The sequence below is a fragment of the Apteryx rowi genome, unplaced genomic scaffold (genome assembly GCF_003343035.1).
Source record: "Apteryx rowi isolate R43461 unplaced genomic scaffold, aptRow1 scaffold_11, whole genome shotgun sequence".
Lineage (NCBI taxonomy): Eukaryota > Metazoa > Chordata > Aves > Apterygiformes > Apterygidae > Apteryx > Apteryx rowi.
In genome coordinates this window covers 2,503,288-2,516,599 of record NW_020447308.1, presented here as the reverse complement: position 1 = coordinate 2,516,599, position 13,312 = coordinate 2,503,288, and the positions used below count along the sequence as shown (strand labels likewise).

The 13,312-nt window shown below is 42.7% G+C and overlaps 1 protein-coding gene across 2 annotated transcripts in view; it reads right to left on the bottom strand.

The window, feature by feature from the left end:
- MCTP2 (multiple C2 and transmembrane domain containing 2) overlaps window positions 1-13,312 on the bottom strand; it is a 125,328-nt gene that overhangs the window by 92,006 nt on the left and 20,010 nt on the right. For both annotated transcript variants that reach the window (XM_026074904.1, XM_026074894.1), the window contains exons 4-5: window positions 7,909-7,971; window positions 6,690-6,798 (exon numbers count right to left, since the gene is read on the bottom strand). In XM_026074904.1, the coding sequence (XP_025930689.1) occupies window positions 6,690-6,798; window positions 7,909-7,971 (172 nt within the window). The remainder of the gene's footprint in view (window positions 1-6,689; window positions 6,799-7,908; window positions 7,972-13,312) is intronic.

The following is a 13,312-nucleotide window of genomic DNA, read 5'->3' as shown; positions in this document are numbered from 1 at the left end:
GACAAACAATTGCAGCACACGCTGTTGTATGCATAGCGATACAGGATCCAGAAAATGTCAAAATAAGTACCCAACACCATTCAAATTCTTTGCATTTGTAAATTAGTCATGATTACGCCTTTCAGAAAGAAGTGTGAAAAGTTGTCTAATAAATCTGAATAATTAATAAATTTGAAGAACTAATGATCTAATTGCAGATACCCTGAAAACAGAGAAAGTCTAAATTAATCAGGCAGCTTGTTTGTAGTGAACTATTCAGCCTAATTGCTATGAACATTTGCTTTCCAAACAATGGACTTATTCTGCATAAGCTGACAAATGCTCGATGCAGCACAAGCACATCCTCGCCTCCCGCACGCCGGCAGCCTGCTACCACGGGTGAACCCAGGCAGCAGAGACCAGAGCTGCGAACGGAGACCTGGTTCAGGTCTGGCTGTTTAAAATAGAAACTACGCATTATTCTATCCCCTTCCTTCAATTGCTTTAAGGTGCTTCAGGAGACCTAGCTCCCACGTGGCTCCCATCACACACACGTTTGCAGTGCAGTTTGCAGCTCCCCGCGGAGCAGAGCGGCACAGCCTCGCTCCTGGCACCCCGGGACCCTCCGACCAGCTGTGCACCATGCTCAGCTTTGGGTGCAGAAGAGCGGTGCCCCAAGCGGGGGAGATGGCATGCACCCCATGGGGCGAAGGCGCTCACGCAACCTGCTCGGCTGCCATCACGCGCTGCTCTCAATGGCTTCTCGCGCCCAAATTTCGGAAGTCTAGCTGTCTGTATCAAGAAATGAGATCAAAAGCACAGTGCAGCAACAGAAAAAGACAAGGGAACACCAAGGAAAAGAAAAGAAAAGGCCGTGTACCAGCTACAAACACCACTGTAGTGTAAAATCAAGAAGATACCTGACCATGTGAAAAAGAAAAGGCAAAAATCAGGTTGGAGCAATGCAGCTGGGGAAAAAAAAAACAAAAACACACACACACACACACACAGCCCTTAAAAAAAAAAACAACAAAAAACCCACAGCCACTCACCAGTTGACATCACATCTGAGAAATCTATTTCTCATAACCACACTAACCAGAAGGGAAAAAATACTCAAGGTTTGAAAGTGCGGAACTTGGAAACATGAAGGGCTGGTCACCATTACAGAAACTCAGAGTTTCTCTTTTCTTAGAGCAGTATATTTGGATCTGTGAATTCAAGGAAGGTAACACTTCCTTACAACCGTGACACCACGTTACTGCTTGGTGTCACGGTGACACTGCTCCGCAGAGATGACTCAGTACAGCCAGCAGTAGGCACAGTCAGAGCATCGCAGAGCTAACAGGGAGCAGGACATTTCAGATTTCATTAGACAGGCTAAAATTAACATCAGGCATGGCCCTGCCCCATGACAGCAAACCAGCAAGCCAAACGGGCTCCAGCTTGTCCCAGCTCAAAGCATTTGGAGCTGGAAGTAACAACCTTCCCAATAAAGGCCCCAATGAAGCCAAAAAAACCCCCCAAGGGTATGAAGAAGTGACAACACTTAGAGCACTAGTGTCTAAGAATATTTAATATTTTCTGAAACCAAGTATGAAGCAATTATCTCCATCTTCCACAGAACCACCAGTGCTCTGCAGATAGGTATATGTCATTAATAAAATGACATAAATGCATTTGTTTTCTTACTATTTATAGTACTTATGCAGCTCACAAACTCCTCATCATTACCAAGACACATCATGTCACCTAATAACTGTAATGCTAAACAAGTACACAAAAAAAAGTTTGGTTCTGCATAGGCACACAGAAGCAGACCCACATCGTTCAGTGTCCAGTTCATTAGTTACAAGAGCTATAGATACTAGAGGACCTGCGCACCATGTAACACTAGGCACCAAATGTAGACGCTTCACAGATAGGTGATGTGAACCTTGCCAAGCACAACTCACTGCCTGTTTAGGTAGTTTCTAATGTATGACTAGCTGGGTTGGACCTCATCCTAAAAAGCATCAGTGAGAAGCCAGTAAATCAGACTCCACTCAAGCTGATGGCTAATAGGTAACCCTTATCCCAAGCTGCATTCCCAAGAGAGGACACTGGAATATCAAGCCAGTGACGGATCTTTCAGGACCTTCCCCCCATTTTCTTCCCATACTGCTTATACATTTTACGGGAAGCAACAGGGAGCACATGCAGCTGTGCCAGACTCCTGCACCTGTACCTGTACCCTCCCCAGGACAGAGCAGGTACAAATAGACAAGCTGGAGAAAGTCAAGGACTACAGGGAGACAACAGATGGACATAAAATGATGCAAGAGAAAAAGGTGAAGAGAAAAGCAGGAAAGAGCAGAGGTTAACAGGGATGATACAATGAAGAGGGGAAAAAAAAGAAATCTAATAAGGTGAAGGAAGAACTTGAACCAAACTAAAAGGAACACATCCGGGAAAGAACAGCATGTAGTGAATGAAAGAGTTCAGGAAAAAAACCTGGAAAGTTTGGGAAAAGTCAAGTCACATGCCAGTCTTACAGCCTGGGGTTATCACCAGAATTACACCTCACTTTTACTCAGCCAAGTGTAATTAATTGCTGCTTAATAAGCATTAAGTGAATAATTAGTAAACTCAGGGAGAGCCCTGTGATTTTGGTGAGTAGAACCAGGAGATTCCAGTAACAGCTATTTCCAATGGCAGGAACATTTGTCCTTTGTCACACACCTTAGATTTAAATAAAAAGACCCATACTTCTTATATTGGATAAAACAAGTAGAAACAAAGACAGTAAAAGATAAGCCTTCCCACAAAACCTGGACCTGGTTTCTCCACATTTCAGACAAGCGTCCTAACTAGTGCCAATCTAGGAAGATTCTCCCTCTGTGCTGTACGAACAAACCTGGGCAGGGGCTTCACCTGGGTTTCCAAGGCATCTCCCAGACACAGTACGGCCCAACGACAACTCAAGTTTTGTGATCCAGAATACCTTGTTCTCCCCCTTTCGCCTTCTCCGAGTTCAAACAGATGGGTCCAACCTAGACCTGAGCACACTTTGCTGGAACTAGCGCATCCCCACAACGCATTCCCGTACGGATCCACTGGCATTTCCCCTCTAAATCATTTAGTCCACACTTTCTTAATTGGCTCTATTGCAGTGGTGAGAAAACAACTGACAGAGGCGAGGGAAAAAGTCACGCTGAACAAAAGGACTTGGCTCTGTGCGCAAAAATGGTAATACTGGGATTGGGGATGGATGGGCCAGCACTTCATTTTTAAACCACAGTTATTCTGCTCATCTGGTATAAAAATTCCTGGCAAGTTTAAAGACAGTGTATGTATAAGTTGGTTTTGGTTCAAAACCATGGCATAATGTTAGGAAGCGATGGGATACTGGCCTGTTAATGGGGTGGATTAAACAACCTCGGTGTCCTGACAAAATACCAAAACTAGAAATTTCATTCTGTTCACTGGATTTTTCAAGTGTATCTTGTTTCTTACAAAGTTTTTATAGTGCTGAAACACACAGTGCAACTCCAGCTGCTACATCCCCATCCGGTCCAGAAGTTGTTGCATTTATGGCAGAACATAAAAGTAACAGGTGAAAGAGTTGATCTGTATGAAATGGCTAATGTCCACCCCTGTGGAGCCCTCCAGAAGCCCTCGGCTTGATTTTTCTTTGTCAGAGGCTATAGGACAACGTTAAAAATGGCCACGAGAGGGCATCAAGAACACAGCTTGCGAATTTTATCTGCATTTCTACTCTTACATGTTCTGCCAGTCCCCTCAACTTGAGTTGCCCGCAAATTAAAATTAAGTGGAAAAAACTGCGTGTGTGAGAAGGGGGAGGGCACCACACTTGCATGCCATTTTCTTTATCTCTGAGAAGATGCAGAACTTTTAGAGAAATTGCTGGTATCATAATTACTAAATACTAAAATTTAGGAAAAATTAAAAATCTGGTTATAACAAGCCAAGGATGCTGGTATACAGTCTTCAGTCAAGCTCTGTGGTTTTCATACCATTTGGCATTTAGTTTATAAGAGACTCCACGGAGACAAGGAGTTAAAATTTCTATCACTGACTAGGCAAGCAGTTACCAATAAGTATGACCTCAAATTTGAATAAAAATGGTACAGAAGTACTCCTACACATGAACTCTGATACCCTGCTGTGACGGGTATCTACCAGAGCGTTTTTGCAGTTGTTCAGACAAGACTGACCAGAGGAACTTTATAACTCCAACACACACATGAAACATGACCTGCAACTTAGCCTTATACCTACTGGAAGAACTACAGAGCTCAGGGACCCTATTGCACACAAAAATATATGCCATGAATTAAGGAAAGAGGGTTCTGAAAGCCTCACCCCAGCTGTTTTGCAAACAGCATTGCTTGGTTAGCTCTGGAGGCTTCCTGTTCCCAAAACGTGAACGAGCACGACCTGGCACTCAGTCAAACTCTCGGGCTACGCCAACTGCAGACAACACGTTGCTGCTGTATCGAAGTTATCGGGGCAGGCTGCTGCGCTTAGTCGCCTGCGAAAGCAGAAGCAGTAACCTCACTAGTGCGCGGCAGGACTAGTGTGCCAGCTCTGGGGACTCAGGCTAGCACCGCTAGCCCCATGGGGCACCAGCCCCACGCCCCACCACCGCACGGACACGAAAGCGCGGGCACAGCCGGCTGCCGGCACCCTGGCACGACGCCTCCTTCTCAGCCTGGCAGCGTCTGGCGTCGCAGGGGAGAGGAGAAGGYGGCAAGTCGCGTCGTTCTCCTGGCCTACAGGTTTGCTCTGAGGTTTTCTCACGTTGCAGAGAATGAAGCTGACAACTTCCCGCTTCTAAAAGCGTGTTGCAAGAGCCAGAGTGGCCGCAGGTTAGACCCAACGAAGTGTCTCGCAGAGATAAGCACGTAACCAAGCAGTATGACAACAGACGTCTATGCAGATGTGAATCTGAGCATCTCCGGCATGCTCTTCTCGGGGGGGTCACCGCAGCAACGTGACAGTGACTGGAAGACAGTCACTACTTCTTTTGCTCTACTGCGGGCAAAAAAAATAAGAAAAGCAGGAATTTAACTGGATGATGCACCACTTCACATACTCCGTTTTCTAAAGGCGCAGTCGTTTGCCACAGAAAGCGGCAGAGACCTGCCAAAATGCTTTTTCCCCTTGATCACCTTGATGCTGTTTTACATCATACTGCACTGCATTGTACGAGGCTTAAGGCAAGCACTTGCTTTCTAACGCAAAAGAACACAGCTTAGAACAAACAACGCCGCCTCTCTTCTTTAGAAATATTGCCGTGCCGGAATTGCTCATTTATAGCATCTTTTCCAAAGAAGTGGCGGGACGTGTCCTGGCTTGTATAGCTTGCTAGTAAATCCAACAAACTGCTACGCTGTCAGGAAGCAACACRCCTCTGTTCAAAGAGTGAAGATCTTAATCTAAGTATTCACTCACTCCTTCCAAAAGCTGGAAGCTCCAAGGAAAAAGTAATATACGCTCAATCAAGAGCTACTGCTTGGTGAAAACATGAAAGAAAACCAGCATGGAAAAATTAACTGAGATAAYAGGAAAAATCCCAACAGCAAACCAGCAGCCAGTGCGAGAAGGTTTCCAAATCTATCCCAGCCCCTTTACATGCATACCTTTACAGGCCTCTAAGGCCATTCAAACTTATTTTCATGAAACCTGTACGAATAAGCCTTACTGCTTCATCTCAAAAGACAGGAACTGCTCATATATAGTTGCAATGTAAAAGTATCTAGAAACTTTTCTGCACACAGAAAGAAATACGCATCAGACCAACGTTGGATATCTGGAAGAGCTACGAGGAAGGTGCAGATGGAAGATCTCATAGCTCTGGCAGAAGCAATTGCTTCACCAAGCCTCTTCAGAGCTGCTGGCAGGATTATCCATTCCCCAGCACCAAGCAGAGAAACTAGCAACCGGCTATTTATAAGYGGTTTTACTCTCTGCCTGTGACAGACTGAAGGACAGCCAGACTAACAGCAGGCACTTTCACACAGTCCCCACCTCTCCAAAACCAATTTTGGCAGGCTTAGGCTATCCCCCAGACAGCTCCGCAYGACAGCACATAACACGTCCTCGGTCTCTAATAGGATCGGCTTGGTGGGAGGGACTGAAATTCCAATTTTCCCAGGAATTCTCCAAATATATATATATATTTTTTAAACTTAGTTTAATGCATCATTTGCTATTTTTTTAAATCGCGTCCTTGCTGAACTGTCTTTCAGGTTGAGACGGGAGTGCTGGCTTTTATCTCCTCCCCCACAGCTTCCCGTTTATTAGGACCTTTGCAGCTAACCCCARAACCGCTCTCAGCAGCTGCTCCGTTTAAGCAATTTCAAAACATTGTTTGGCTTTGCTCTCAGCTAGGTTAGAATTTCTCAGACAAGAAATGACTCTGCAGTTCTTGGACAGATACACGCAGTAAGTGCAGTCAAGGTGGCGGTCTACAAGCGCGCAGTCAGAAGAGGGGAGCAGCACGCAAACAGCAGCTCCCTCCCCTGCGCACCTAAGGGGGATAAACCCCGTCGCTGAGTGCTCTGACCTGCAAGCCGGAGGACGGGTGCAAGTCATAAAGGTGCCCCAGAGGTAACGAAGAAGCCGGTGGCCCAAGCTGCTGCCAAACTGCAGTAAGCGAAAGCAAAATTGTGCATTTTAAGAGAAAACGGCAAGGCGTGGCTCACCGCAGCGGTCCCTGATAACCAAGTTCCGGCCTTCTTTCAGGTGGATCGTCAGTAGGTAAGCGAAGGGGCTCGGCAGGTTACTCAAACAGTCATTTCCTTCCTCAAGAGCCTGGGGAGAACAAAGAAATCAGTCACCGGTTCGGGTCTCGCACAGCAGACGCATCACACCAGAAGCAGGTGTCTTCTTAGTCTTGCAGCAGCAAAATTCGCAGACCCCACCGTCTCATCTTTCGCTAGGGAAACCTTTAACAGAGCACCCAGCAGACCAAGAAGGAAAGGTGTTTTTCCAAGGCTTGTTTCATTATGCAAATAAACTAATATCATTGTCAGATATATTCACAAAGCAAAGGGTAACACAAGAAGGTTTATCCCTGCACGTGATTAGTAATACTAAAAATCATAAAGGCATGGACAGGATTTTCACATCCTATCCACTGACTGCAATTTTTTTTTTTCTAGCTGCTTCTTTCTTATTCATCTGTATTCATCTGATGATGATCTCATGAGGAAATACACATTTCATACAGCTATAGAGCACAATATTTCTTTATACAGTTCTAAAAGAAAAAAGCAACAGTGGGCAATGCTAGTTATGAGTTTTGCAGTAGCAAACTCGATAGCATTCTTCTTCCCCATAGATGCTGCCAGGATTATACACCTCTTCATCACCATCCAGGTGGTATGTTCAGTGTAAAGGACCTCTAGACAACACTTAAGGAGGAGGCTATCAAAAGGCAAAGGTAGATAAATTAATCCAGAATAGTCAAATGAGCTTTACATGAGACAGCCATGTTTCAAAACTGCAAATGCCCTTTTACAGTGGACCAAGACTGGATTTTAGTGGTCTGTTTTTTAAACCTTATTTCCATGTTAAGGTATTTGTAGTCTTTATTTTAATCCCATTTGTTCCTGGGCCACTAACTCAGTATTTATGCTGGTGCCTTCATCAGTTACCAGTGCAACACACAAATGATAAAATACCTTGAAAAAAATGCAGAACATACTAGTCCATTTAAAGCATTAGCAACTGTCTGACTCTACTGCAAAAACACCCCAAAAATACCACACTGGAAAAATCTGCAGAAGGTTGTTTCACCTGCTGGGTTTTTATATTTGTAAGCAAAAGGCATGCAAGCAAAGACCCTGAACCTAAAGTTAATTGTGCTTCCCACAAAGAATCTGATCAAGTTTCAAAATGCCTTAAAATAAAAGGACTTACCATCTGATCATCAAAACTTTGAGATGACATGGAAGAGTCTAGATCCATTCCTCCACATGGGTACTATCAAAAAAAAAAATACAAAGCATCAGACAACGGCAATACTGGGATTCCTCAGCCAAGCAAATACTCATAGGCATGGTAACTGGTGAAATTGCTTGAGGGTAGGAACAGAGAGATGCTAAAAATTTGTTTAAAAAATAATTATACTTCTGCTTACAGAAACTTCCCCTCCTGGAATTCAGCTAGAAATTTCTTTTTCCTGTTTTACAGTGACTGCACTTATTCTCCTGAGTCTGATCTACAAAATAAGTGCCTGCTCCCAGGCATTGGAATTAACCCAGTCTTCTCCACCATGGAGGCCTGTGCTTTCGGCACTGAAAGTCCCTCACACAAACTCTCCTAGTGCCTCAGGGTCGTTGGAGTTGGGGAATTATCAGTCTCTGCTGCAATGCCTGTATTCCTGGGCAAAATTTTATTTGATGAATCTGCAAGTTCCTTCACTAAGATGAAATGAAAATTCCAGGAGTGGCAGCAGCAGCAGCAATATGCTGAGGTCAGAGAGCAGGAAGCACTCTCACCCGAGTGCATTTTCTCCTTCATCACCCAAAAGGCAAGTTTCAAGAGAAATTCTTTGCCAAATCCCAATGTGCATTTCAGTTTTGAATTCTCTAAGCCTTTGGTTGCAAGAGAAGGGAAGACTTCACACTACCATTTTCGAGTATGTTATGTCCCAGTAACTCAGCTATTTATATTCAAATTCAGAACAACCTCATAATGTATATAACCTCATAAGAGGATAAAACACCTTAGGCAAACTGAGAAAAAAATAGAAGCAGTTGGTCAAAGGGAAAGGGAAAAAAGATGCTGGACATGTAGGTTACCATTTTCTGTAGTAACTGGAGGGTCCAAACCATTCTAATCTAGACCTTCTCAGCACAGAAGAGGAAGTCAAAAATATCTTCCTAAATACTGACTCATCCAAAATCCCAAGGCTACAGGGGCACAGAGTCTAGACTGTCTGGACACACGGAAGAGATTCATCACTCAGGACACCTCTGGTGTTATTTTGATTGCCTGGACAGTTCTACGATCATCATTTCGCTGAAGAGGACCTACGCGCATGGGAAACTCTTCTGGTCTAATGCAGGGTAACTACAGGCCATTCAAGTACACAGATTTATGCTAAGAATAACCACCTCACTCTTCAGAAACGCACATAAGATGGAATTTGATCTCCATGTGAAAATGTTATGATATGCAATGTGGTTACATCCAAAGGCCTCAGATGAGAGCTGCATCGCGTTGAGCACTACACAAACATAAAACAAAAGGACCAAGTTCTATATCAGAGATCTTAAATTCTGTAGGTACTGATGTGCTGAAATAAATAAACATAAGCTTTTGTGTAATCATTCTTCTCCTACTCCCCCAAAATACATATATATTACATTTCAGGAAGTACAGTAATTCAGCATTGCAAGTTAAATATTCTGTCTTGCAAGTGAAATTTTACATTACGGTTCCCACAGCAGTTGTAACTTGGACACCTTGCAAAAACACATTAAAAGCAGAAAAAATTATCATACAGAGCAACAGAAGAAATTCCTCACACAACACAGCTGAGTTACAGCTGCTGGGGGAACCCTAACTTTGAATTTCCTGACTAGTATGCATAAAATCTCACTTGTGTGCATTAAACAGTGTTTTTAGTAGTCTCTAGCTTCAGAAGAATCTCCTTCAGGCACAATCATTGCCATTGATAATAGTTTCCCTTTACAGCTTGTTTTACATTGCATAAACACAGAATCAAAGAACTCTATTGAAGAACACAATCATATTTGAAAAAGTATTCTCTCTACTACCTTTATATCATTTATCACAAAAAATCCTACCCTCAAAGTTATCTTTATTCCTTTTTTTTACTTGCATAATATAGATAGAGTTTGAACAAAGACTTTTAAATAAAAGTTTGTTCTTTCATTTATTCTCTATATAACGTAAATTGCTAATATTCTAGTAGCTAATTGCAATGAGATCACTGAACAGAGATAAAAGTCTAGCTGAAAATATGGTCCTGAAATCTTGGTGCTGCCTAACTACACTGAAGTTTCTGCACTTAAATAGAAGCAAATGGGGCCACACACACCGAGTCGTGGTCCCAAATGTATCTGTGGCTGTGGGACCTGATCCTTTCAAAAGCAAAACAAGTGTTAGAGCCGATTGAAAAAAATCAAAGGAATTATGAACATTTTCACAAAATCTGGCTATGTTTTTGGATCCAAATTTCTTTCTGCTTAAGCAACTCATTCCAGTAACTCAGCAGAACTCAAGGCAGAACTCATTGCACTCAAATTATTTAAGACCAAGGACCCAGTAAGAAACTAGAACAAGACAGAGTGAAGTTCACCATTAAAAGGACCTCATGTTTAAATGAAAAATTCAGACTGAAGAGATGTATGGGGCCAAACCCCACACAAGGAGCGCTTCCCTTAAAATCACGAACACTAACAGCGTCTGAGCCGTTATCCTTACACTAAGCAATCAGTACTATTCTTACCCCAGATACTTCTCTGAAATTCCTCCCCTAAATAGGACGCAACACTATCCTTTTCTAAAATGCCTTAACTACAGAAAGATGCTGAAGGACGTGATCCTCAAAAGGCAGAAGCTGCCCTCCGGCACTTGTCGCTCTGCTCGGGTAGCAGATGCCTAGTCGGCATCAAGCCACACTCCACCCACTGCTCTATAAAAAAAATTAAATAACACATATGTGAAATATATATTTACACACATATATATGCACAAAACCACACACATTTTAGATATAAAATATATATACCACATATATGATTTTATATAATTACGCTTCTATAAAAAAATTTTAAAAAATCAAATGTTCCTCCTGACAGGGTTTCCAACCTCTACCTCCCCTTGTTTTCTGTGAAGGAATGATTAAAAACACAAAGGCACAGAGTGCATCAGCAAGGGGATGAGGCTTGGGTTTGCTACTGACTCATAGCACCTTGTTACTAGGAACGTGAATGACCGGCCTTACTGCACTTCATCGATGATAAATGACCATGCACCAAAAGCAACTGCAAAAAGTGGCATTAACGGTGTCCCCTGCAATAAGCCTAAGCAAATGGGCCAGGGGTTAAATGGCAACCTAGTTATTCCTTCACCTTTCAAGGTTGTCTAGCTCAACTGCAATAGAACAAAGATAAAGTAAATTTCTTAGCAAATGAAAATGAAAAAAGGAAAAATGACCCTTTTCAGCATTGGAAAGTGGCACGTCGTCATAACAGACCAACAGACAAATATGTTAAAGTTGAGCCTGCCCTGGTACATGTGGCGAGAGCCTTCACTGAAGATAGTGAGTTCTGGGTACTAGCAGCTCCGTGCTGGTGTTTCAGAAGACTGTAGAAACCACAACCCCACACTGAGCTCATGCATGTGGCTCGGAAAGTATCTCATGATACTGGGTGACCAGTGAAAATCAGGAAATGAGTAGGTGGCATATAACAAGCAATTCGGGGGGAAAAAAACTCAACCTACGTCTTCTTTTTTTAATTTGTTTTGTTCCAGGGATCTGTCTTCCTTCTGATTAACCTCACTGATCAGTGAATGACGCTCATGGTTACAGGAGAACGTTGTAAGTATTTGTCACGCTCTCTACAGCAACCCTACCCAGTAGTATTAGGAGACCAATAACTGCTGCAATAAACTGTCCCCATCTGAGGGGCACAGAGTACAGATTTTGTGGCTGTTCAATGAAGTATAAGAAAAAAACCAAGCACTGAGGTTTTCACTGAATTGAACTTTATTTATTTATTTATAAAGTACTTCATTTATTTATTTATTCATTATTCCTTAACTATTTCTATCTTCATTTGCTCCACTCTGCTGCATATTGTTTAGAAAGATCTCTGCTGCATTTAGAAGTTGTAATTGGAGGCAGATTACCGGAGGAAAGGTAGGACATTCACCTAGTGGGATGATTTGTTATGAAAGTAAATGTTAAATGATTTATATGCACAAACATACACAAAGACACACTTTGGGAAAGATAAATGCTGCAGAAAATGAGCCAAATTCAGACTGTTATGAGTTGGAAAGAAACTTACTTTCTTAGAGTTAAGCTCCAAGAGAATATACAGGCACTACGTTCTGCTAAAGCACTTAGTTTGCCCAATGCCAAAGGTGAAATTTTGGGTTAATCTTGATGCTCTGTACATTTTAGGTTATAACTGCTGATCTACAACAGTAGAAGTGAACCGATACAAATTAAACAACTTAGAAGCAAACTCCTAAAAACACGTTCATTGTTTCCAGCCTACTGTATACAGATTAACTTGAGTAGCTACAACTTCTGAGTAAAATTCAAGCACATAAACGAAGTGATAATTATGGCATTTTAGCTACTTATGTAGCCATCTGAATAATGGTATGCTCAAACAAGTGCAAGCCAATGTGTTTAAAAATTAGCGTCTCTAAACTGGAAGTGACTTGTCCTTGACTAAAAGTCTGATACTTTGCACCCCAACAGACCGGGAGCAGGCACTGGTCAGTCAGTACCACATATTAGCAAAGCAGGGAGGTTATTAAAATCTCATCAGATTCCTTCTGCTTATTTGGTCAGACTCAGAATTTGTCACTCAGGGGAGCATCCCAGAGATGGGGAGTCAGCACTCTTGGCAGTGGGACCAGCAGCGAAACAGCATCTCCAACTGTGGAGTTTCACACGTTTGCAAGGGAGGGACACTTGCGAAACAGCAATGGGATCAATACCAGTGTGCTGACCCTGGCATAACGCATGCAGTGTAATTAGAAACAGGGGGAATAATTTTGGATTTCAACTGAAAGATTAGGTTTCCTGGGCATCCCATTATCCTAACAGATTAAGGTTATTCTGAATGTCTGCCACTAGTGACTGTAGCTCTGTTTTTGCAGGCACAACTTTTGCATTCAAGCAATATCCAGGAAGATTCTCTCATTTAAGAGGAGTTTTAAAGAAAACTAGCAGATGGACAAAGTTTATTCTAAAAATATATGCTGATACCACTTTGTTAAGAATACACAAATCTTTGAGATGCAGAACAAGGAGTTTTATAATCAGAAAGAACAGCTCCTCAGGAAAAGAGACAATAGAGAAGTTGGGCATAAATCAGAAGATTATCTTGCTCCTTACATCCTCGGAGCAAAGCCCACCACCCCAGAGGGCTCATGCACCATCTGGGGCCTGCAGGCCACTACCTTCAGGAGCAAGAGAAAGCACAGATCCCAACAGCAGCACACCCTTATGAGCATACATTGCAATGAGATAATGGTTTTACAGCAAATCAGGGATGGAGCACAGGCCATGTCCTACCTTCACATTCTGCAGGATGCTGGGGCTGCTGCA